The sequence below is a fragment of the Myotis myotis genome, unplaced genomic scaffold (genome assembly GCF_014108235.1).
Source record: "Myotis myotis isolate mMyoMyo1 unplaced genomic scaffold, mMyoMyo1.p scaffold_m19_p_3, whole genome shotgun sequence".
In the NCBI taxonomy this organism is placed as follows: domain Eukaryota; kingdom Metazoa; phylum Chordata; class Mammalia; order Chiroptera; family Vespertilionidae; genus Myotis; species Myotis myotis.
In genome coordinates, this window is record NW_023416335.1 from 80,708,858 (window position 1) to 80,734,211 (window position 25,354).

The 25,354-nt window shown below is 39.9% G+C and overlaps 1 protein-coding gene across 1 annotated transcript in view; it reads right to left on the minus strand.

Annotated features, from left to right (window-relative positions):
• Positions 1-25,354, minus strand: part of VWA8 (von Willebrand factor A domain containing 8) — a 403,894-nt gene that overhangs the window by 309,675 nt on the left and 68,865 nt on the right. The window contains exons 7-12 of the mRNA XM_036297783.1: positions 21,496-21,545; positions 20,672-20,780; positions 16,566-16,670; positions 8,686-8,817; positions 6,182-6,316; positions 6,015-6,092 (exon numbers count right to left, since the gene is read on the minus strand). Of these exons, the coding sequence (XP_036153676.1) occupies positions 6,015-6,092; positions 6,182-6,316; positions 8,686-8,817; positions 16,566-16,670; positions 20,672-20,780; positions 21,496-21,545 (609 nt within the window). The remainder of the gene's footprint in view (positions 1-6,014; positions 6,093-6,181; positions 6,317-8,685; positions 8,818-16,565; positions 16,671-20,671; positions 20,781-21,495; positions 21,546-25,354) is intronic.

The window sequence follows — 25,354 nt, forward strand, 5'->3', positions numbered from 1 at the left end:
GCTTTTATTATTATAGATTATTACAGATGATCTTATTCTGTGACAGGAACTAGAAGAGACTGACTTCATATTTCAAAAGAGTATCAGGAAATAGAATGCCTTGCCATAAACTTTAATGGTAGCATCTTTCTACCATTGTTTATCCATTAATCAACAAACTGAACAGGAAAGTTAAAAAAAAAAAAATTTTTTTTTTTTAATTTTGTAAGCTCATTGTCACTCTCCAAAAATATTTACTTCTTTCACATATAAAGATAATGTTCTCGCCCTAGCCAGTTTGGCTCAGTGGATAGAGCGTCAGCCTGGGAACTGAAAGGTCCCAGGTTCGATTCCAGTCAAGGGCACATGCCCAGGTTGTGGTCTCGATCCCCAGTGGGGGACTTGCAGGAGGCAGCCGATCCATGATTTCTCTCATCATGGATGTTTCTATCTCTCTCTCCCTCTTCCTTCCTCTCTGAAATCAATAAAAATATTTTTTTTTTAAAAAAGATAATGTTCTCAATGACAAGATAGTTCACAGAGTTTTGCAGTGGAGCTCAGAGACTGGAAGTGATGGCTATATACATAATCTCTTGTTGGGTTCTTCTTTTAAAGGATAGCAGAATGAAGTGACCATAGTATTGACACCTCAAGCATATGATTTTAGGATAGTTTACCACTACAATAAAGAAACCACTGTAAAATAAATACAGAAATCTGATGCAGAAACAGGACTGTCTGGAAAAAGATGAGGCAGAATTTCCAGCTTGTGCTAGAAGGAGAGTTTTTATTTTCATGTGAAGAAAATAATCTATACAAATAAATGCATAATATGCTAATTAGACTGGATTTCCTTCCAGATGACCTTCTGGACAAACCCGGGCTGCAAGGTAAGCCCAGGTCCCGGGTGCCAGAGGGAAGCCGGTGCTGGCAGCCAAGGGAAGGAAGGCCTACTCTTGCATGAATTTCGTGCATCGGGCCTCTAGTCATGTATATAATTTTATAAATACTAATAACAAATTGGGATGGAGTCACAGAGAAAATAAGTATCATCCTCAAAAGGTCTTTTCCGCCCTAACTGGTTTGGCTCAGTGGATAGAGCATCGGCCTGCGGACTGAAGGGTCCCAGGTTCAATTCCAGTCAAGGGCATGTACCTTGGTTGTGGGCACATTCCCAGTAGGGGATGTGCAGGAGGCAGCTGATCGATGTTTCTCTCTCATCGATGTTTCTAACTCTCTATCCCTCTCCCTTCCTCTCTGTAAAAAATCAATAAAATATTTAAAAAAAAAAAAAAGGTCTTTTCCATATGATTTCAAAGCAATGGCACCTGAAGAGGTTAATTATGCTTGTATTTACCCTTGTCGTATAAAATGGAATATAATCTATACTAATAAAAGGGCAATATGCTAATTAGACCAGATGTCTTCCGATGTCCTTCCAGACAAAGCCGTGGATAGTGGCTGCTGCTGCTGCAAAGGCCGGGCCCAGGCTCAGGCAAGCTGCAGATGGCAGCTGCTGGTGTGAGAGCCGGGCCGAGGCTCAGGCAGCCGCTGCAGCTTTGTCCGGAAGGACATACGGAAGACATCCAGTCTTATTAGCATATTACCCTTTTATCAGTCTAGATCAGGGGCCCTCAAACTTTTTAAACAGGGGGCCAGTTCACTGTCCCTCAGACCGTTGGAGGGCCAGACTATAGTTTAAAAAAAAACTATGACCAAATTCCTATGCACACTGCACATATCTTATTTTGAAGTAAAAAAACAAAACGGGAACAAATACAATATTTGTATTTGCATGTGGCCCGTGGGCCGTAGTTTAAGGACCCCTGGTCTAGATCATATTAGATGGGGGCATCACCTTCCCCTGATCCGCCTGATTGCCTCCCACAGAGGGAGGCCAGAGGCAGCAGCAGCGAGGGGGTGATGGGGGCGGTGCCTTCCCCTGATCAGCTGGTAGCCTCCCGCAGAGGCCAGACTGCGGCTTAGGACATCCCCTGAGGGCTCCGGGACTGTGAGAGGGGGCAGGCCAGGCTGAGGCAGCCCCCTTCAGTGCACAAATTTTCATGCAACGGGCCTCTAGTATATTTATAATAGAACAACCTGTTTTACGCTCTGTACGACAGCATCTTTGCAGAGTGCCCTCTCACACTCTGGGACCCCTAAGGGGATGTTGGAGAGCTGGTTTTGGCCCAATCCCCACAGGCCAAGGCAAGGGACCCCACCTGCCAGAGGAACCCCGCTCACTCGACAGAAGCCTTTCAAGCAGGAGGTTGCCTCCAGGGCATGTCCAGCCCGTCTCACCCAGTCCCGCCCCACCGTCCACCTTCTAATTAATTTCCTTTCAATGTGCATGAATCCGTGCACCGGGTCACTCGTATATTTATAATAGAATTTAACCTGTTTTACAATAACATTGATGATTCTTTTCTACCCCAGTATTTGGTAGAAAAGTATTTTCATTGGAAACTAGAAATTTGATGGTTAAGAGGTTGATGAGTTGATAGAATGTCCTCCTCAGATCACTTTTAACATGAACTGTGGAGGGTGAAGGACAGATGAACTAGCATACTGAGCTAACCACCTGACTTCTAACCTCTGATGAAGATACCAAGAGAGGTAATTCTGTAAGAGGGTAGGGTATTCTTCATGGTATCTTCCATAAACGAAGTTAAAGATATTACCCTCCCCCAAATTCCTTATTTCCCTTTAAAAAATGCAATAGACCTAGAATCAATACATAAAAATTAATTTCAAAAAATACTTTCAGTGAGTTCCAATACTTGCTGCCGGCTGTACAACATAAACATTTATTTTCTTTTCATTACATGTTTATCTCTCAAGACTCAGATAAAATCACCACTAATTTAAGTATCTTCATCTTAATTCATATTCTTCATGACTTCATAATCTTGATCACATGCTTTTTTATTGATTTCATCTTTTAAAATCATAAAGTACATCTTAGTAAATATTTGAACCTATTAAGTTTTCCAATCAGTTAATTATCTATTTTCCTTCATCTCCTTTTTTACCTACATACCTTTACTATCTTTCTTGAAATATGACAATGAAAATTGTACAAAATAGTAGGGGTATAAAGCCACCATAGTTTTGTACAAAGGAAGGATGTTTTCTCTTTTGTTTCTAAAATTATTTTCAATGTAAGTCCAAATCCTAAATAACTTGGTGCTCTGAGTGAGTTAAACTACACAAAAGAAAGAGAAAATTTAATTTCAGGGGGAATTCTCACATATCTTTTACAATAGATTATCTTGCTTATAGCCCAAAAGTTACCAGTACCATGTGATTACAATTCCTTCTAAATTCTGACCACTTCAACCAATAGGCACAAAGTACCTTACAGCAGCATGAAGCAGTATCCTCAACATAATCATCTGAAATATGAGTTGTTAACAAAATTTTCTGTGACCTAAGGTCACTACAAGAAGCTGGTTTAAATGTCATTTTTCAAAAATAAGAACTTTTTGTTGTTGTTGTTAATCCTCACCCAGGGGTATTGTTTAGAGAGAGTGGAAGGGAGGGAGGGAGGGGGAAAGACAGAGAGAGAAATAACAATGAAAGAGAAACAGATCAATTGTTTGCCTCTTGCACGTGCCCTGACCTGGGCCAGGGTTCAAACCTGAGACCCCTTGGTATGTGGGCTGAAGCTCTATCCACGGAGAATACTGGCCAGGAAAAAATTAAGAACATTTTATATATAAATATATTCAGTAAAAATAAAAATGTTTAACCAAAGAATAAACAAACAAAAAAAAATGCATCCTAAAATGTAAATAAACAGGATCACAATCACTTCCAGAACTGTTCAAAGAATAAAAAGAGAGGCTCTTCTTTAAGTAAAAAAATAGGAAAATCACCCAAAGACTAATATATAAAATCAATAAATTAGAAGAATAAAAATGTCTTAGGATACATTATCACCAAAAAATACATGACAGAAAATTTCACTCTGTAAAAACACAAGCTGTTAAGTTTGCTGTTTCATCATACTGTGTACAACATGTACATCCACTAAAATAATCTACTAAAACACACATAGGAATAAATTAACCAAAGAGATGAAAGGCTAATACACTGAAAATATAAAACACTGCTGAAAGAACTTAAAGACATAAATAAACAGAAAAGCATCCATGGACACAGATTGGAAGACAATATTAAAATGACAATACTACCCACCCAAAGCGATCTACAGATTCAATGAAATCCCTATTAAATTTCAACAGCATTTTTTTTCCTAAGTAGAAAAACATAACCTAAGATTCATATGAAATCTCAAGGGGCCCTAAACAGCAAAGCAATTCTGGAAAAGAAAACAAAGCTGGAGGTCTCACACTTCCTGATTTCAAAACTTACTACAATGCTAAAGCAATCCAAACAGTGTGATACTGATATAATGACAGACATATAGACCAACGGAATGGAGAGCCCAGAAATAAACCCTTCCATATAAAGTCAACTGATTTTTGACAAGGATGCCAAGACCATCCCATGGGAAAAAGACAGTCTTTTCAGCAAATAGTGCTGGAAAAACTGGATATCCACATGCAAAAGATTGAAGCTGGACCTTTACTTTACACCATATATAAAAAGTAACTCAAAATGGCTCAGAGATATAAATGTAAGAACTAAAACTGTAAAACTATTAGAAGAAAACATGAGGGAAAATTCATAACATTGGACTTGGCAATAATTTATTGAATATAACACCAAAAACACAGGCAACAAAAAGATAAATTAGATTTTATCAAAATTAAAACCTTTGTGAATCAAAAGATACTATGAAGACAGTGAGAAGACAACCCACAGAATGAGAGAAAATATTTGCAAATCATATATCTGAGAATGAATTTATATCCAGAATACATAAAGAACGCCTACAACTCAATAACAAAAAAGACAACCCAGTTAAAACATTGGCAAGAAGCTTAAATAGGCATTTCTACAAGATACACAAATGGCAAATAAGTACATGAAAAGATGCTCAATATCAAAACTACAATGAGTTACCACTTCACACCCTTTAGGATGGCTACTATAAAGTACAAAATAAGTATTGACAAGAATACTAGAATGAAGGAATTGGAACCTGTGAATTGCTGGTGGAAATGTAAAATGGTGCAGCTACTATGGACTCCTCAACAGGTTAAACACAGAATTACAATATGATTCAGGAATACCCAGGGACTCAAACAGATACTTGTACAATTATTGTATAATAATTTATAGTAGAATTACTTACAATAGCCAAAATTTATCAGTGTGTGAATGGACAAACAAAAAGGGGCATATACATGCAACCAAATATTATTCAGCCATAAAAAAAAAGTTAATGAAATTCTGATATATGCTATAACATGGCTAAATATTGAAAACTATATGCTAAGTAATATTAACTAGGGACAAAAGGATAAAAAGTATATGATTCTACTTATATGAGGTAACTAGAATAAGCAAATTAACAGGGATAGAAAATTATACAGAGGTTACCAGAGTCTGGGGGAAGGGATGAATTGAAAGTTATTGTTTAATTGGTACAGAGTTTCTATTTGGGATGATAAAAAGTTCTAGAAATAGATAGTGGTGACGGTTACACAACATTGTGAATGTACTTAATGCGAATGAATTGTACACATAAAAATGGTAAATTTTATGTTATGCATATTTTACCACAACAAAAAATAATCTATTTGGTGAGTACCTACTTATATCCCACTGCTGCTAAAATGCACCTTTTTTAGAATTCCAAATTACGATTAAATGTACTGTGTGTTTGTACATGCATGTACAATGAATCTCCCTTTAAAAAGAGATCCTGGCACGCTGTGCCCACCAGATATCCTAGAACATACCTTCAAAGTTCAAAATAATTATACTTGCAATTTGATTGCTATTTCAGTTATTTATCTACATCTAAATTAATAGGTCATAAGTTAAAGGAAAATACCTACAAATTCTACTGATGGTCTACACATATTTGTTTATAGTACAAGTGCTAAAAATGGACATTGTACCTGATAGAGCATGATAGGTTCTATGTTGTATCCTAAGGTATCTGCAAAGTTCTTAGCGATGACTGTTTTTCCACAACCCTATAAACAGAAACACAATCATTTAAGAGATAAATCAAAACAACCAAAAGTCAGGAAACAGAAGTTTGCAGTGAGGCTGCCATTCTTACTTTTCCTCCAATTAAACATATGTCCTTAACCATGTGAGACTGCATCATTTCAGCCAGTAGTTGTTTATGGCTTAAAGTCTGTATAAAACGTTCTGATGCAAAAGGCTGACTGAATGGCCTAGTCCCAGCTGGCACCTGTAATAAAAGAGAGGTAAATATAATAAGCATATGGTTTTCTCAAAATATTAGTAAGTAAAAGCATATAACTGCCATTTAAAGCCCCTACTAATTTCTTGCTCAATTCAATTCTATCCAGTGGTCGGCAAACTGCGGCTCGCGAGCCACATGTGGCTCTTTGGCCCCTTGAGTGTGGCTCTTCCTAAGCCTTAGGAGTACCCTAATTAAGTTAATAACAATGTACCTACCTATATAGTTTAAATGTAAAAAATTTGGCTCTCAAAAGAAATTTCAATCTTTGTACTGTTGATATTTGGCTGTGTTGACTGACTAGTTTGCCGACCACTGTTCTATACTCTTTTTGATATTTTAATAGAGCAGCAACTATTTTCTCATTCACAGATCTGATGATCATCAACCAACCTCCAAATCAATCATCCCTCTAAAATGAAAGACCCATGCTGGCAGATATTTTCATAAGAATCATGTAATCTTCATCCTATTTATAACTTATAATAACAATGTCACTACTTGAGAATGAAGGTTTTTGTCCAAATTCCAGTTATAAGCACAGAATTTAAAATAAGTCCACTGGGACTCTCCAAAGTCACCAATGACCTGCTGACTTTTGAAATCCATGCCCATAAATCCTTTCCCACTCTTGTTTTAGTTAACCACTCAGAAGCATCTGTTCTTAAAATCTCTCCTCGAATCCCATATACCTACTTCTTCTATTTTCTATCTCCTCCTTATTAGTCTCCTATCAGAAGAAGATCTCCATGCTCTGCTGAGGACTCTGGGCTTAATCATACCATATACACATGAACCCTAAAGAACTGTAAGTTTGGATGTGACAAGATCAGATTTTCATTTTAAAAAGATCAGCTTGGTGGTAACATAGAAGGCTAACTGGAAGCGACTGGAGGCAATGAAGTTAGAAAACTATCACTAAAAGGAAGGAAATAATGAAACCTTGCTCATACCTCATGTCTCTGGATTTACTGTTTAGAATGCCTATAATGTCCTTTCATCTTTCTATCCCTGGGCCACTGGAAAATTCTTATGTCATACTTCAAGACTTAGCTCAAGTCCTACCTCCTCTCTGAAACTTACTCTACTCCTTCTGACTCCTGTATTACTTCCTTCTCTATATCCCCATAACCATTCCAATGCAGTCCCTATTTATCTACCTCTATCCCTGACCATTAGCTTGGTGAAGTCATTCATCTGAAGGACACAGAAAGGTATAGTGGAAAATAATCCTGTCTAGAAGTCCCAGCAGTGATATTTCCTAGCTGGTGATCATGGGTGAATTGATTACTCTCTTTATATCAGTTTTTCTAATCTGTAAAAGGGAAATAATAAAATTAACTCCAGGGTTACTGGGAGATTTAATAGCATAATATATACAAAGAGACAAATACAGTGACTAGTACACAGTAGCACTAGTAAAGCCTAATACAGAGCCTAGGTCATAGTAGACATAATCAATGTTCAGTTTGATGAATGAGTAAAACAGTAACATGAATAAGTATTAATGATATCACATTAAAACACAACAAAAAGTCTATAATTAAAGTTTGGTCTGTCACAACATAAGAAGGCAAGCCTTTTCTTTCCTCTATTTATTTATAATTTATTTAAGTCAGGATTTTTTCCAAGTTGGGCTTCCTTGAGATAGTTTCCATCGCCTCTTAAGGTTCTTAGGGAGCTCAAAGAAAGGGTTAGAAAGGATGGTAGAGCAAGCAAATGGAGCTCTATGACCAAATATCATTCCCCTCCTCTGAAAACTGTTCACTAGAACAGCTCTTCTTTCAACTGTCCCATGTAGTTAACAAAAATTTTATTTAAAAAGTATTCCCTAGCTGCTAAAATTTGTTTGAAAAGACTGACTGTTTCTTACTAAGGACTCCGACTACAAAATGCTTTCATTAATCAACACTTAACTTCATTTTCTCAGAGGTCAACTTTTGCTTTTAATAAAAGGCTATCCATATGTTTCTCCTGAACTTTTCCAGTTTAAAACATACATGACATAGATAAATATAGATACAGCTATGCAGATGCTATAGAGCCAAAGAATAATAATAAGGGGATCATACACCCAATGTAGGTCATAAAAATAGGCAGAACCAGGCACATCTTAGAAAGTATAAACTCTGGCCCTGGACAGTGTAGCTCAGGTGGTTGGAGCATCATCTCATATACCTAAAGGTGGCAGGTTTGATTCTGGTCAAGGCATATACCCAAGTTGCAGGTTGTTCAATCCCCGGGCTTGGTGCTTATGAGAGGCAACTAATTGATGTTTCTCACACTGATGTTTCTCTCTCTCCCCTTTCCTCTCTCTTAAATCAATATTTTTTAAAGTATAATCTCTGACTCATTACCTTAATGGTCACCTCTTTTCCTGCAATCCGGACAGTAACAGAAGCTTGGGAGATGTGATTTTCAGTCATCCTTTCCACTCTCACAATCTCTTCAGGAAGCAAAGAGCTTCTTGAATCTTGGAGTTCAAAGCGCTGTAAAATTACAAGAAAATCATGGACTTTTCATTTTAGTATTAATGTTGGATATCTTGAAGATTCTGTCTTATTAGAACTGAAACTCACTCTACATTATAAAGGTAGAGGTAAAAAAATTAAAGAGAATTTTTTTCCTACTTTCATGAATACCATTCTACTTACGCCAATTACTAAAAGTGATATGAAAATAGTCCCCAAATTTTACTAAGGACAGGAAATGGAATTATTGAATTTCTGACTGGTAGAAGTTTGCAGCCTACATTTCTTGATAATAAAAATGTCCAGTTTCCTAGAAAGGGATGATGAAACTCATGAAAACATGTAAAGTAAAATAAGGCCTGTATCAGTTGATTTCTTAAATAAACTGACCTGAAATTCATGAAACCGGAACTTCATAGACATAATTCTGCTTGTTTGTGTGTGTGGTTAGCTTAACTGATTACAATGAATTATAACAACCAATCTTCCACAGTATCTGGCACAGTGCCTTCTACAGTGTAGGTTCTCAATATTATCAAACTGGATTTAAAAGGCCAACAACATTGACTCTTTCTCCATGTGGGCCAATTAGCAATGCTCTAACTTGGTGATACCCCCTAGTTATGTAAAAAAGGCACAGAGAAAACACAAATAAGTATATGACAAATGAGAATACTAATTTAAAATTAATTAAATACTATGGCCTACTAATAGCAGCATGTTCAATATGAAAAGCTTAATACATTTTAGTATTAAACAGGCAGAAATAATTGCTCCCCCAATCCAACCATAACATTATCACTACAGTGAAAGATTGAACCTCAATGAAAGAATAGATCACCACTTACTCAACAGAATGACACAACCCAAGAAAATAGATTTTTTAAAAGAAAATTATCTTCAACCTCAACATTCTAAACATAGCAGACTAGTTCAAATCTTCGTTTGGTATCATAAGTATTTAAGACAATCACTCACTCTTTTCCCCAAACCTAAGAAAAGTTATCTGTTAGTGCGACTACACAGAGTAAGTTTTACACTTTATACATTTTATATATGCAAATGCCCATAGTATCACATAATTTGGTAGGAACTGCTTCCAAGTCATAGGCATATGACAATTATTGACACTTCAAGCTCTTGGAAAAAATTACACTGTATTTTGAAGGAGATTTAATAGGAAAGGAATAAGACCTTAGCCAAGTGTTTAAATTCATGAGAGTTTAGAACCTAGAGACATTACATTCTAAGAAAACAAACATATGTACTTAAAGGTATGTTTTTACCCCACCTATAATACTGTCAGTCTAAGTAAGTGGTTCTCAACCTGTGGTTCATGACCCCTTTTGGGGTTGAACGACCCTTTCACAGGGGTGTCGCCTAAGACCATCGGAAAACACATATATAATTACATATTGTATCTGTGATTAATTACTATCCTTTAATTATGTTCAATTTGTAACAATGGAATTGGGGGTCACCACAACATGAGGAACTATATTAAAGGGTCGCGGCATTAGGAAGGTTGAGAACCACTGGTCTAAGTTAATATAGGATTGATGTCAGAGCACTTATATTCCAGAAATGAAAATAATGCCTTGAACCATTTGCTAAACTGGTTACATCATTATAAATAATTCAAGCTAAAATATTTCAGTAGGATAATAATAGTAGGCTAGAATAAACTAAGATAGTAAAAGAACTCAAATTGAAAGGTGAATTACCATTGCCAGCATAGGAAATTTAGAAGACTGTTGATCAAAAAGGCAACTGAGGAGTAAAATCCTATGTAATAAAAGCCTAATATGCTGTATCAAGTGTCCGGTTGGCCGTTCAACCAAAGCGTAATCTATATATATAAAAGTCTAATATGCAAAATGTCTCCTCAGGAGTTCAACCAAGCGGGAATTCAATCACTCGCTATGATGTGCGCTGACCACCAGTGGGCAGCGCAGAACGAAGGTAGGCCCAGGTCGGTAGCCAGGGAAGGGAGGCCCCTGCTGGCATCTGGCAGCCGCTAGGGACCCTACCCATGCACGAATTTCGTGCACTGGGCCTCTAGTATGCTAATAATATGCTAAAGCCACTCAACAGCTTGCTATGATGTGCACTGACCACCAGGGGGCAGACAGTCAACCGGTCGACCAATCGCTATGATGTGCACTGACCACCAGGGGGCAGACGCTCCGACTGGTAGGTTAGCTTGCTTCTGGGGGTCTGACCGATGGGGACTGAGCAAGACAGGCCGAACACGCCCTGGAGCCCTCCCACGGTCCCTTCCTGGCTGGCCAACCTCCCATGTCTCTCCCCAGCCCCAATTGTGCACTGGTAGGGTCCTTCGGCCTGGCCTGAACCCTCTCGCAATCTGGGACCCCTCAGGGAATGTTGGAGAGCCAGTTTCGGCCTGATGCCACAGGCCAGGCCAAGGGACCCCACTGGTGTACAAATTCGTGCACTGGGCCTGTAGTAGATATATAATTATTATAGGCTACATCTTAGCAAGATGTAGAAAACCAAGTTTATTTACTTTATCATTTTATATTAATGACTATTTCCTGTGAAACCTTGAATTTCAATTAAACAAACAGTACCAATGTGTTTTTGTTACACTTTCTTTGGGATTACATTATTTGAACTGTGAAGTATCTACACTAATAAAAGAGAAACATGCAAATTGGTGTCACTCCACTACGTTCACCAGCCAATCAGATGAGTATGCAAATTAACCCAACAAAGATGGCGGTTAATTTGAATACATAGGCGCCCAGCAGCCTGGGTCCCGGGAACATCATTGGCACCCAGGTCACTCCAAGGTGCCCCCATGTGGGCCCTGAGCAGCATAGGAAGGGCCTGAGCCAGGGGGCTCCTGGGCAGGGGCAGAGAAGGCCATCGGAGCTGTGGGGGGGGGGGGGGCCCTGCCCAAGCTTAAAGCCTCGGCCAGAGGCATTATGCCTGGGCAGGGGGGGAGTCGGTGATGGGGGAAGATGGGGGTCCCCTGCCCAGGCCTGACGCCTAAGCCAGAGGCGTCAGGCCTGGGCAGGGGGCAGAGCCGGCGATCAGAGGGGTCTGGGGCTCCCCTGCCCAGGTTTGATGCCTGGTTCAGAGGCGTCAGGCCTGGGCGAGGGGCAGATCCAGCAATCAGAGGGTGATGGGGGTCGACACCTCTGGCTGAGGCGTCAGGCCTGGGCGGGGGGCCGAGCCAGAGATCGGTGTGAACTACAGAGGAAACACCTTTTCTGACTGCTCATTGGCTAAGCTCCCTGTATGCCACTGGTAATATTCTTAGTAACTTGGGTAATAAAAATCCAAAAAGGTGATCTAGGGTTTTTCACCACACTCCTGGCAAAAAAAAAGGAAGGTCCGCTGCTGGAGGGCTAAGAAATGTCATATTCTGCCCTAGCCAGTTTGGCTCAGTGGATAATGCCTCAGCCTGCCGACCACAGGGTCTGGGTTCAATTCTGACCAAGGGCATGTACCTAGGTTGCAGGCTCCTCCCTGGCTGGGCCCAAGTCAGGGCTCATGCAGGAGGCAACCATAGTGTTCCTCTCACTTTGATGTTTCTCTCTGTCTTTCCCTTTCTCTTCCACATTCTCTAAAAATCAATGGAAACATATCCTCAGGTGAGGATAAAAAAAATAATAAAGAAATGTCATATCCTATGAAAGACAAATCTTGAAAATGCCTAAAGGAAGTTGTCATTTTTTCATGGTGAAGGGACTGGAGTCCGTGTTGATGAAAAAACCTTGGTGGCTGCGGTGACTGGCAGTGGCTGCAGCAGCAGGGTGATGGGGCTGGTGCCTCCCCCTGATCAGCCCGGTTGCCTCCCACAAAGGGAGGCCAGACTGCGGCTTAGGCCCGCACCCCAAGGGGAGCAGGGAGCAGGCCTAAGCCATCAGTAGAACATCCCCTGAGGGCTCCCAGTATGTGAGAGGGGGCAGGCTGGGCTGAGGGCCACCCCCCCCCAGGTGCACGAATTTCATGCACCGGGCCCCTAGTAATTAAATAAAAGGAAATGTAAATCACAAGGATGTTGGTCTGCAAGGCCTCCATATTCACCCTCACAATTCCCAATCCTGACCCACCAAGCTATTTATTTTCTTCATACCCTTTTCTAAGCTTTTGAGCACTAACAGAGAAAATCACCATACCATATTGTCTGGCTACTGAATAAATATGATGTAGCCTCCAGTCTCTGCTGGGCTCTTCCCAAAGCCCTTTAGCAACTGATATAAACCATTACTTTTCTCCTTAGGAATCTATCTGAACTCATTCATCCCTGTCTCAGCAGGTAATCTAGTTGCTTCTGCCACCCACATCAGAGCCTTCAGGCACATACACCTTCACACTTCACAAGAATATTAACCACATTAGAGTAATATCAAAATGTATCTATTTGGTTCACTCTAAATCTCCAGAACCTAGAATCAGACACAAAGAACATAGTCAATGGTCAGGAAAGATTTGTTAAATGAATAAACAAATTAAATTATTTTTCCTTCATCCTCAAAATCATCTACATTTTCATCAATGCTTAATTCTTTCCCACTGTCTCAGTAAAAAGGACTTCTCCTTTCATTATGAGTTGATGGAAAAATCAGTAGAAGTCTACTTTCTCCATCTCAGTTTAGGATCATTCCAGTTGCTAGGTACAAAATATGTTTTCCACTATTCCAAATCAGGGTACAATGATGCTCTGGAAATGTCCTTTCCTGCCTCCCCCAGACCATATTTCTATAAGTATTTTCCATGCTCTCCACAGATTTTGTCCCCTTTTCCTATGAAGTCATTTGTCTCCCCATTCCAAGAAACAAACAATAAGCCATTTCTTAATTCTACATCATCCTTGAGTGACCCACCACCTATTTGTTTCTGCTCACCATCAAACTTATTTTACAAGTAAGTAAGTAATCACTGTTTCAGCTTCCTCATCTCTGAGTTACTATTTGGCCCACTAATTTATGGCTTACAATCCCACCACTCTATTTGCCCTGCTCCTGGTAAGTCAACCAATAATATCCTATTTATTACCAAATTAAATAAATTACTTTTCTTATTTTACTGTTTCCTCCTTCTTGGTCTCTCTTGCAGGTCCTTCTTTCACTACCTGAGCAGTACATGTTAGGTTACTCTAAGAGTGGATCTTTTACATTTTCTACCTATGTTCACTTTGTAAATAATCTTATCCAGTTTGACTCCCACTTTCTCTCTCCTAGAAATGCAGACTACTCTCTTAAACTCCTGATTTGTATATGCAACTGCCCCTTGACATTTCCACTTGCATTTTAAATTCAATAAACACAAGACTCAGGTCTTGATCTTCCTCCCATGTTCTCTATCTCCAACTTTATCATTCCAGGTGCTCAGTCCAAAAAGCTTGAAATTATCCTTAACTCTTTGTCTCAACCCTACTTCCAATTCTTCAGCATATCACATTCTATCTTCAAAATATGACCCAAAAGCAAAGACTTCTTACCAAGCTCAAAGCTGGTCAAAGCCATACTCTCTTAACTAGATTACCACAACACCCTTATTCTCCACCGTCTACTCACTTTTTAGTAACTTGAGTGAGCCTGTTAAGAGGTTCAGTTTAAGAGCTTCCTATGTTCAAAATCTTATAATGACACTAGTGCTTGGTGCATGGATTCATGGACAATGAAAGGAAATTAATTAGAAGAAATATTTTAATATCATTATCTTCCCTTTTTCTATAATAGAAGTGTCAACCAAATTCAACCTGAAGTCATTTTCAAGGTCCACCATTTCTTACTTCTTTTCAGTCAGGTCAAGTTTCTAAGTTTTCTAAACCTCCATTTTCTGGCTAATGAAAAGAAAATAGGATTCCACTGAGTCTCCTATCTACCTACCCTAGGACTTCTGTGAGGATCAAATAAGATGGGGCATGGGAAAATGCTTCACAGACATTTGGTTAAAGTGTAAAATGTTTCCACCTGGCTATAAAGCAAGTCGTGTTCCTGGGCTGAATAAACTCCAAGCAGGCTAGTTGCTAGGGAGAGGAAGCCAGACGTTGCTATGTGACGTCATTACCCGGCGCCCACAGCCATTTCTGGGCTGGGCTGTGGACCGCATTTTGCACCATGGGGTCTCAGTAGCATCAGCCGTGATTTGGTAAGGTGTCACTCCGGGGTGGTGGCGGAGCCTGTGTCCCACTTGGGGGAAGCCAAGAGTTGCTTTGTGGACGCCAGGTCCACAGTGCCATTTATTATTAAACTAGAGGCCCGGTGAATGAAATTCATGCATGGGGGGGGGGGGTGTCCCCTCAGCCCGACCTGTGCCCTCTTGCAGTCTGGGACCCCTCTTGTCACTCTGAGGTGGTAGACGGGCCTGTGTCCCACTTGGGGGAAGCCAAGGGTGGCTTTGCCGGCACCAGGTCCGTGGTGCCATTTCTCTGTAAATGGCCAGTGTGCGTCAAGGCAGCTCCTGCGTTGAGCGTCTGGCCCCTGGTGATCAGTGCGCATCATAGCGACCAGTCAGATGGTCGGACACTTAGCATATTAGCCTTTTATATACATAGATTCTATCTCATTCAAACTGAAGGCAATAACCTATAAAGCCCCACATGATCTAATATCCTTTACCTAGTGACCTCATGTCCTCCTCACCTCTTCTTCCCTCACCCTGCCCCCCCTCACACTGTCCTTTGCTATTCATAAGATACCCTAAGAGTGCTCCTGCCTCAGGGCTTTTACATTGATTATTCCTTCTCCTTCAAAAGCTTTCCTCCCAAAAATGGAGCTCCCATTTGACCCAGTAATCCCACTCCTAGGAATATATCCCAAGAAATAAGAAACACCAATCAGAAAGGCTATATGGACCCCTAAGTTCATAGCAGCACAATTCACCATAGCTAAGATTTGGAAACAGCCTAAGTGCCCATCGTCAGATGAGTGGATTAAAAAACTGTGGTACATCTAAGTACACAACGGAATACTATGCCGCTATAAAAATGAAGGAACTTTTACCATTTGCAACAACATGGATGGAACTGGAGAGCATTATGCTAAGTGAAATAAGCCAGTCAGAGAAAGATAAATATCACATGACCTCACTCAAATGTGGGATATAATGATCAACATAATTTGATGAACAAGAATAGATCCAGAGATAAATGGCAGGGGAGGAGGCGGTTAGAGAGCAACCAAAGGACTTGTATGCATGCATATTAGCATAACCAATGGACACAGACACTGGGGCAGTGGGGCTTGCCCAGGGTGGGAATGGCTGGGGGAGTGGGGTCAAGCAGGAAAAAAGGATATATATGTAAAACTTTAGACCAAAAAAAAAGAGAGAGTAACAAAAACTAAAAAAATGAGTTCATACCAATTTCTCCAATTCCAGTATAATACCTGAGGGTTCTTTCATCCTCCCTTTCTGTTTATAAATTCCTGCTCCAACAGTGAAAAATGCAGATCTTATTCTCCTCAATATATTCACTTATTTGTTCAATTGATTTACATATTTACTCAGTATAACCAATCTCCCAGCCACACCAGCCACCTCAATGCTTGCTGCCCCCATCTTTGGCATGCCAATACCCCTATGCCTACAAAGTAAGAAAAGGGAAAGGAAGAGACAGAAAAGTAGGAAAGGAGAAAGGAAGAGATGGGAAGAGGGTAGAAAAGAGAAGGGAAGGGAAGGGGGAGTGGGTGGGATAGGCGAAGGGTAAGGAAAAGAGAAAGGGTAAGGAAAAGAGAAAGGGAAAGGGAAAGGGAAAAGGAAAAGGAAAGGGAAAGGGAGAAGATACTTACTTTTAAAACATCTTCCACAGCCATCTTCCCTTCCTGTCCTAGTAAAATAGTGTACGGGTAAAGCCAGTGGATTGCATGTTTGATTGACATCATAGGAAAGGAATTCTATTTAGGAGCAAAAACATGTATGAGTGAGGAACATCTAAAATAAATTTGAAAAAATTATCCGAAATGTACATATGATATTAAAATTACCTTATAAACAATAACCAATATGGTACTCATATTTCCCAAAAGTCTACATAAGCAAATATTCAGTATTTCTTCTTTTCTTCCTGTTCCACTACCTTTCCTTTGGTAAGCTCTCCCACACCCATCTTTCAGTTACCATCTATGTGTTGATGACTTCCTTGTTTATATCCCTAGTCCTAACCTCTTTCTTGAACTCTAGACTTGAACTCTCAATTGCACATTAGACATGACTATATGAATATCCCATTGTCCCCCATTCAGCATGTCTGAAACTACATGTCTGAACACATCTACCTACCCTACTTGTCCCAAACTCCCTTCTCCTCTATCTTTATTCCTAATCTTAATTAATCTCATCCACATTCACCTAGCTTCAAAGTTATAAATTGCTTTCTCAATTCAGTTCACCTTACTTTTAAAAGTCTATTAACAGAGACAATTAGAGAAAACTTAGTATAGACCCTCTATTAGATGATATAGAATTATTGTTAATATGATAATGGTGTTTGGTTATGTAAGAGAATGTCCTAATTCTGAGAAGTTGCATACTGAAGTATTAAGAATATTAACTGTTGTGGCCCTAACCGGATTGACTCAGTGGATAGAGCATTGGCCTGCAGACTGAAGGGTCCCGGGTTCGATTCCAGTCAAGGGCATGTACCTCGGTTGCGGGCACATCCACAGTAGGGGGTGTGCAAGAGGCAGCTGATCAATGTTTCTCTCTCATCAATGTTTCTAACTCTCGATCCCTCTCCCTTCCTCTCTGTAAAAAATCAATAACATATATTTAAAAATAAAGAAAGAAAAAAATAAAAAAGAAAACTCACAAAAAAAACAAAAGAAAAGGGCCTAGCTGGGTCTGTAAAAGTGACGAAGTTGGGACGCTTTAAAAAAAAAAAAAAAAAGAATGTTAACTGTTGTGTACTTTCAAATGGTCCAGAAAAAAAAAAAAAAAAAATCAGAGAGCAAGCAAATGTGGCAATATGTTAACAACTGATGATTCTATTTGAAGGAATTAGAGATGCTCATTTTAATATTTGTAACCCTTTTTAGATTTAAGAATTGTCCAAGTAAAAAGTTCTGAGCAAAAACAAAAAGAATGAAAAGTAAAAGACATAATAAAAAGGATAAGAAAAACTGTTCTAGATGTATAGAACAATGTGAGCAATACCTGGGAAACCTAACTCACCAACTCTCAGGAAATATAAAATAAATTGCAACATAAGTTTTAAAAATGTCTCATCTAGGTGGTATCTCATTGTGACTTTAATTCTCTCTGATCAGTGACATTGAGCATCTTTTCATATCTATTGGCCATCTGTATGTCCTCTTTGGAGCAGTGTCTATTCAGGTCTATTGCCCATTTTTTAATTGGATTGTTTGTCTTCCTGGTATTGAGTTGTATAAGTTTTTTATATATTTTGGAAATTAACTCCTTATCAGATGTATCATTGTCAAATATGTTCTCCCATTCAGTGGGCTCCCTTTTCATTTTGTTGATGGTTTTTTTTGCTGTGCAGAAGCTTTTTAGTTTGATGTAATCCCATTTCTTTATTTTTTCCTTTGTTTCCCTTGCCCTAGGATGCAAATTAAAACCACAATGAGCTATCACTTCACACCTGTCAGAATGGCTACCATCAATAAATCAACAAACAAGTGCTGGCAAGGATGTGGTGAAAAGGGACGCATGCACTGTTGGTGGGAATGCAAACTAGTGCAGCCATTGTGAAAAATAGTATGGCGTTTCCTCAAAAAAATTAAAAATGGAAGTGCCTTTTGACCTATTGATACCACTTCTGAGAATATATCCTAAGAATCCCAAGACACCAATTCAAAAGAATATCTGCACCCCCATGTTCATAGCAGCATTATTTACAACTAGAGGCCTGGTGCATGAAAATTCCTGCTCTTGGGGGGGTGGGGGAGGGTGGGGAAGGTACCTCAGCCCGGCCTGAGCCCTCTTGCAGTCTGAGACCTCTCAGGGAATGTACACCTGCTGGCTTAGGCCCCCTCCCCAGGGGATCGGGCCTAAGCTGCCAGTCAGACATCCCTTTGGCAGCTTAGGAGCCCTCAGGGGATGTCCAACTAATGGCTTAGGCCTGCTCCCCATAGGGAGCTGCAGTCAGATATCTTGAGCACTGCCGAGGAGGCAGGAGAGACTCCCGCCACTGCTGCTGCGCTTGCAACTGTCAGCTTGGCTTGTGGCTGAGTGGAACTCCCCCTGTGGGAGAGCACTGACCACCAGGTGGCAGCTCCTGTGTTGAGCATCTGACCCCTGGTGGTTAGTGCGTGTCATAGTGACCAGTCGTTCACAGTCTTTCTGCTGTTAGGGTCAATTTGCATATTACCCTTTTATTATACAGGATAGCCAAATCTGCAAACAGGCCAAGTGCCCACCAGTAGATAAGTGGATCTGGAAATAGGCCAAGTGCCCATCAATAAATGGGGGGATAAAAAAAGTGGTGGTACATTTACACAATGGAATACTATTCAGCCGTAAATATAAAGAAATCTTTCCTTTTGTGACAGCATGGATGGACCTGGAGAGTATTATGCTAATTGGAATAAGCCAGTCAGAGAAAGGCAAACACCATTGGTCTCACTTATATGTGGTATCTAATAAATAAAATAAGTTGACAAACAAAAACAGTAGTATGGATATGAGGAACAGACTGACAGCTGTTAGAGGAAAGGGAGGAGGGAGACTGGATAAAAGTAGATGAAGAGATTAGCCAAAGAACTGATAGACATAGACAACAGTACGGTGATGACCAGAAGGAAGGGGAGTGGTGAAAGCTGGGTGGAGATGGGCAAAGTGGAAGAAAAATGGGGTCATCTGTAATAGTGTCAAGAATTAAAATAAACTTTTGAAAAAGATAAAAATAAATCAAATTAAAATGTCTCATCTAGGTGGTGTTCCCACTACCTCGAATTAGGCTCCTTGGCAGAGTCTCTCACTAACTATTTTAACAGTCTATATGCTCCCTGTGCATCCAGGCTCTCCCCATGCCACCTCCTGCAAACAGAGGTATCTTCCTCCAACCTGAAAATGTACTTTTGCTCACCCCTGTATATCTGATTGCTACACACCTGGCCTACTTAATAATGTTTGATAGGCCACTTCTTCCATATAATAAAACCCAGACAACTTTATTCACCATGTAAAGCACTTCATTCTAAGGTTCTAATCCCTCTCTTCACTACACAGGCTTGTTCTAGTGACACAACTTATTCTCCAAAAATACCAGGCCCTTTTATGATTCAACACCCTTGTAAATGCTGTTCCCTCTACCTGGAGGGCCTTTCCACCCTCCAGATACTACTGTCATGACTTTTGTGATACTGTAGTGGACAATGTCACTGCTCCACCAAATCCCCCCAGATCTGTCCTTATCTTTTCTGTGCATCCAGCTTTCCCTTCAAGCAGCCAGTTGTTATAGGTCTCCCTCTGTCTTTTGAAGATGTCCCTTGAGCTCCTAGAGCCAGCTTTGCTCAAGCTGAGAGATTAGCTAGTGCCTGGGAACTTGTGTACTCTGGGACAACCATTTACCAATGACTGATGGTGCTAGAATGTGAAAGCCCCAGCTCCCTCACATCAGGTAGGGGCAAGTCTGAGTCACAACATACACTAGAGCATACCTCTGTGTGATCAGGCTAAAGTCTTTCTCTCTGTGGAATTTTCACTTGAGTTGCATCTCTACCTTCCCCCCTTTAAGACTGTAAGCTCTTTAAGGGCTCGGAACATACCATTGGTCTCTGTCCAGTCTGCTGCACTGAACAATAAATTAATCTCAGTTCTGACAATATTTAAAACGAATATGTCAAGCAGACTAAAGTGATGAATATCCAAGGATGAACTTTTAAATTCTTTGCCACATTTGGGTATACCAGTCGTTAATTTATTCTATACATACCAGGATTTGAACTGCAGCTGGTAAACTATCTAAAGGAAAATCCGGAAGTCCTAGAGTAGAAGATTCTTGGGTACAGAGTGTGGTAGCAAAAGACAAAAGCTGAGAAACTCTAGGGGAAAAAGATAAATGGTATTAAAATTTTATTCTAATAGTTTTCATATATCATATGCACAAATATGTTAAATTTAAGAAAATGACATCTACTATTAGATTAAGGAACAAGAGCTCCACATTAAAATATTCCATTTAAAACTCAGAAGATGATTAGATAACAGATCTGTTTCTGACATCCATCAAAATATGTTAAGTTTTTCATAACCTGGCAGCCTCACCTCACAATCTCAATCTAAACCTATCTCTAGCCACCAGCAGCTTTTTATAGGCTCAAAAATGAGACATACTCTCATATCCCATGCTTTTAAAAATATTCTTGGAATTCCTTAATTCCATTATCTATCTGGCAAAGCCTACTCATTCTTTAGTACCCATCTCAAATGCCAATGCCTTATGAAGTCCATAGAAACTCTCAACTACAATTTGAAGGTATTACCTTATTATACTGTGTTAAACTATTTTAAATAGTCAAATTATCTTTAACCTCTTCTAGATGTTGAGTTTCTTACCATCAAATATCATGTCTTTACCATGATTTTTATCTTATTATCTTCTTTGTTATTTTTATCATCAGCACTTACCACAACTACTAAAAAATTCTTCAAAGAATTGTTGTCAAATGAGCAAATGAATCAATCAATGGGCAATACAAATTCAATGTTAAGTGTCCAGATATTTACATAAAAATAAATAATGTATAGCTGACTTACTTTTCAGCAGAAACATTGGATCCAACAGAATATAACAGTTGAAGTTGGTCCTAAAATACATAGAAACATCAAGACAGTTAATAAGGAATATAATGGATTAAGTACAAATGTTTTCTAAACAATCCAACCTTTGAATTAATCAGACACTAAGTAATTAGGAGCAAAAAATAACTTACTGATACATTTCATTTTCTAAAAAAAGTAACCTTCTTAAAAAATCACAGCTCTGGTTCACATTGCTCAGTGGTTAGCATCAGTCTGCAGACCAAAGGGCCACAGGTTTGATTCCAGGTCAAGGGCATGTACCAGAGTTGCAGGTTAGTTCCTTGCCCAGTCAGGGTGAATATGGGAGGCAACCAATTGATGTGCTTCTCTCATATCCATACTTCTCTATCTCTCCCCCGACCACTATCTAAAAAAAAAGGAGGAGTGTTAAGATGGCAGCTGGCAGGACAGCAGTGAGGGAGAGAGTGTGAGTAAGGGAGCGAAAAGGTAGTGTATGGATGTGTGGTGTGTGTGTGAGTGAGGGACAGTTAGATCTTGCAGGGGCTGGCAGACTGGGCTCTCCTAGATGGGGAGCCCCTGATACCACTGCAAGCACTCCAGGGGAGGCTGGCTCTGGAACAGAAATCACGCAATCTTGAAGGGGAGAGCTGCCGTGACTAGGAGCCCAGCCTCACCACCACCCAGACTGGCCAAAGATACCATCCGGGACCCTGTACCACTCTGGCCAAAGACCTGTTACCTCAACTGCAGACACACAGCCTCCAGGACTCCAGCCTCCCTGGCCACAGCCTCCTGTGAGCCCCGGAGTATGCTCCTTCCTGCTAAGGCCGCCACAGGATCCGTACAACTCGGCACCTGGACCGCTTAATGAGACTCAGAGTACCCACCCCTACGAACAAGTACACTGCAGAGTCTGCCCACTGGCTCGGTCAGAGCATTCGGGCAGGCTCCGTCTTCTGGCACAGACAGAACTGTCACCTGGCGCACGTCCTACCCCCAGCCCAAGTCAGAGCTGCTGGTGCTACCTGGTGCTACCTGGTGTGCCCAAACACAGGTCACAGAACCACACTGCATGTGCGCTGCCAGAGGGACCTAAGGCACCATCTTACCTTGGGTGCCAAGGCCATACAGTGAATTGCATGCCAGAGGGCTCTGGGCCCTCACAGGGAATTGCACGCCAGAGGAACTGTGCATGCACCCCTGCTGGCCTGAAGAATCTGAAGTGGACAACTGAGAAACCAGAACCAGGGGAGAAGCAGGAGTGTGTGTGTGTGTGGGGGGGGGGGGGGGGAATCAGAGCAGAGACAATAAAGGGGTGAAACAAAAGGCAGACCCAGCCTCTGGTCTAGTGAGTCCCAGATCACTGAACCGCTAGGGGCTTCAACACCTCAGACCCCAAGTAGGAAGCCCAGGGCCAGAAAGAGACAGCAAAAATGGGGAGACAAAAAAACAATCCACAAAGGAAAGAAAAGGAGGAATTGCCAGCACCAGAACTAAATGAAACGGAGGCGTGCAATATGTCAGAAAAAGAATTCTGAGTAAGGATCACACAGTTCCTAAACGGGCTGGATGAGAAAATCAAAAACTAATGCAGTGATGGTGAACCTATGACACGCATGTCAGAGGTGACACATGAACTCATTTTTTTGGTTGATTTTTCTTTGTTAAATGGCATTTAAATATATAAAATAAATATCAAAAATATAAATCATTGTTTTACTATGGTTGCAAAGGTCAAAAAAATTCTATATGTGACACAGCACCAGAGTTAAGTTAGGGATTTTCAAAATGCTGTCACACCGAGCTCAAAAGGTTCGCCATCACTGAACTAATGTAAGAATCAAAAGGAAATTAAGAATGACATAGCTACAATAAAAAACACAATGGAAGGTTTCACCACTACATTAGAAGAAGTGGAGTTAAAAGACAGGGCAGAAAACACACCCAATCTGAACAGCAATTGGAGAAAAAAATTAGAACGCAGGAAGAGAGCTTAAGGGAGCTTTTGGACAACATGAAACCAAGTAATATACATATAACAGGGGTGCCAAATGGACAAGAAGAGGAGCAAGGTTTAGAAAAACAATATGAAGAAATAACAGAAAAATTCCCTGATTTGGGGAAGAAAAACGTCACATAAGCGTAGAGAGTCCCACATTAGATAAAACCAAAAAGACACACATCAAGATACATCGTAATTACAATGGCAAATGTTAATGACAAAGAGAATCTTAAAAGCTTCAAGAGAGAGACAGAGAATAACCTACAAAAAATCTCCCATTAAATTATCAAATGATTTCTCAACAGAAATACATCAGGCCAGAAGGGAATGGAATGAAGTATACAAAGTTATGCAAAGCAAGGGACTGAATCCAAGAATAATCTACAGAGCAAGCTATCGTTTAAAATTGAAGGGGAAATCAGGAGCTTCGCAGACAAAAAAAAAAAAAAGGCTAAGGCTTCATATCACTATGAAGCCAGCAATGCAAGAAATGCTAAAGGGACTGTTGTAAAAAGAAGAAATAGAAAGAGAAGAAGGAACACAGGCATAAAAAATAAAAATGGCTACAAACAACTACCTATCAATAATAACCTTAAACATAATGGATTAAATGCTCTAATCAAAACATATCAGGTGGCTGAATGGATAAGAAAACATGACTCACATATATGCTGTCTATAAGAGACCCTACTAAAACCACGGGAATCACACAGACTGAAGGTGAAGGGATGGAAAAATATTTTTTCAGGCAAATGGAAATGAAAAAGAAAGCTAGGGTAGCAATACTTTTATCTGACAAAATAGACCTCAAGGTGAAGGTCATAACAACAGATAAGGAAGGCCACTTCATAATACTAAAAGGATTAATAAAACAAGAGACTATAACTCTGGTAAACATATATGCACCCAATGCAGGAGCACCCGAATACATAAAAAAACTTCTGGAAGGTATCAAAGGGAAGGTTGACAGTAATACTATCATAGTAGGGGACTTTAATACCCCGTTGACATCACTGGATAAATCCTCTAGACAAAAAAATCAGCAAAGAAACAGCAATCCTAAATGACTCACTAGATCAGATGGACTTAATTACCACAAAGCTATAGAATATACATTCTTCTCAAGTGCACATGGGACATTTTCAAAGACAGACCACATATTAGGACACAGGCAAAGACTCTTCAAATTCAAGAAGATTCAAAATTTAATCAAGCATCTTCTCAGATCACAATGTCATATTATTAGAAATAAACTAAAATAAAAACAGTAAAAAAAATTCAAACACTTGGAGGTTAAATAGCATGTTATTGAACAATGATTGGGTTACCAAAGAGATCAAAGAAAAAATAAAAAACATCCTGGAAACAAATGACAATGAAAACACAGCATTCCAAAATCTATGGGACACAATGAAAGCAGTCCTGAGAGGGAAGTTCAGAGCAATACAGGCATACATCAAAAAAAACAAGAAAAACTGGTAATAAATTATCTAACTCTACAACTTAAAGAATTTGAAAGAAAGCAAGAAGAGAAGCCCACATTGAGCAGAAGGAAGGAAATAATAAAGATCAGAGAAGAAATAAATGAAATAGAGACCAAAAAAAAAAAACCCAATATAAAAGATCAATGAAACCAAGAGCTGGTTCTTTAAAAGGATAAACAAGATTGATGAACCTCTAGCCAGGTTCATCAAGAAGCAAAGAGGGAGGACCCAAATAAACACAATCAGAAATAAAAGAGGTGAAATAACAACAGACCCCACAGAAATAAAAAAGATTGTAAAAAAGTACTATGAACAACTCTACTGCAACAAACTAAACAATCTAGAGCAGTGGTCGGCAAACTGCGGC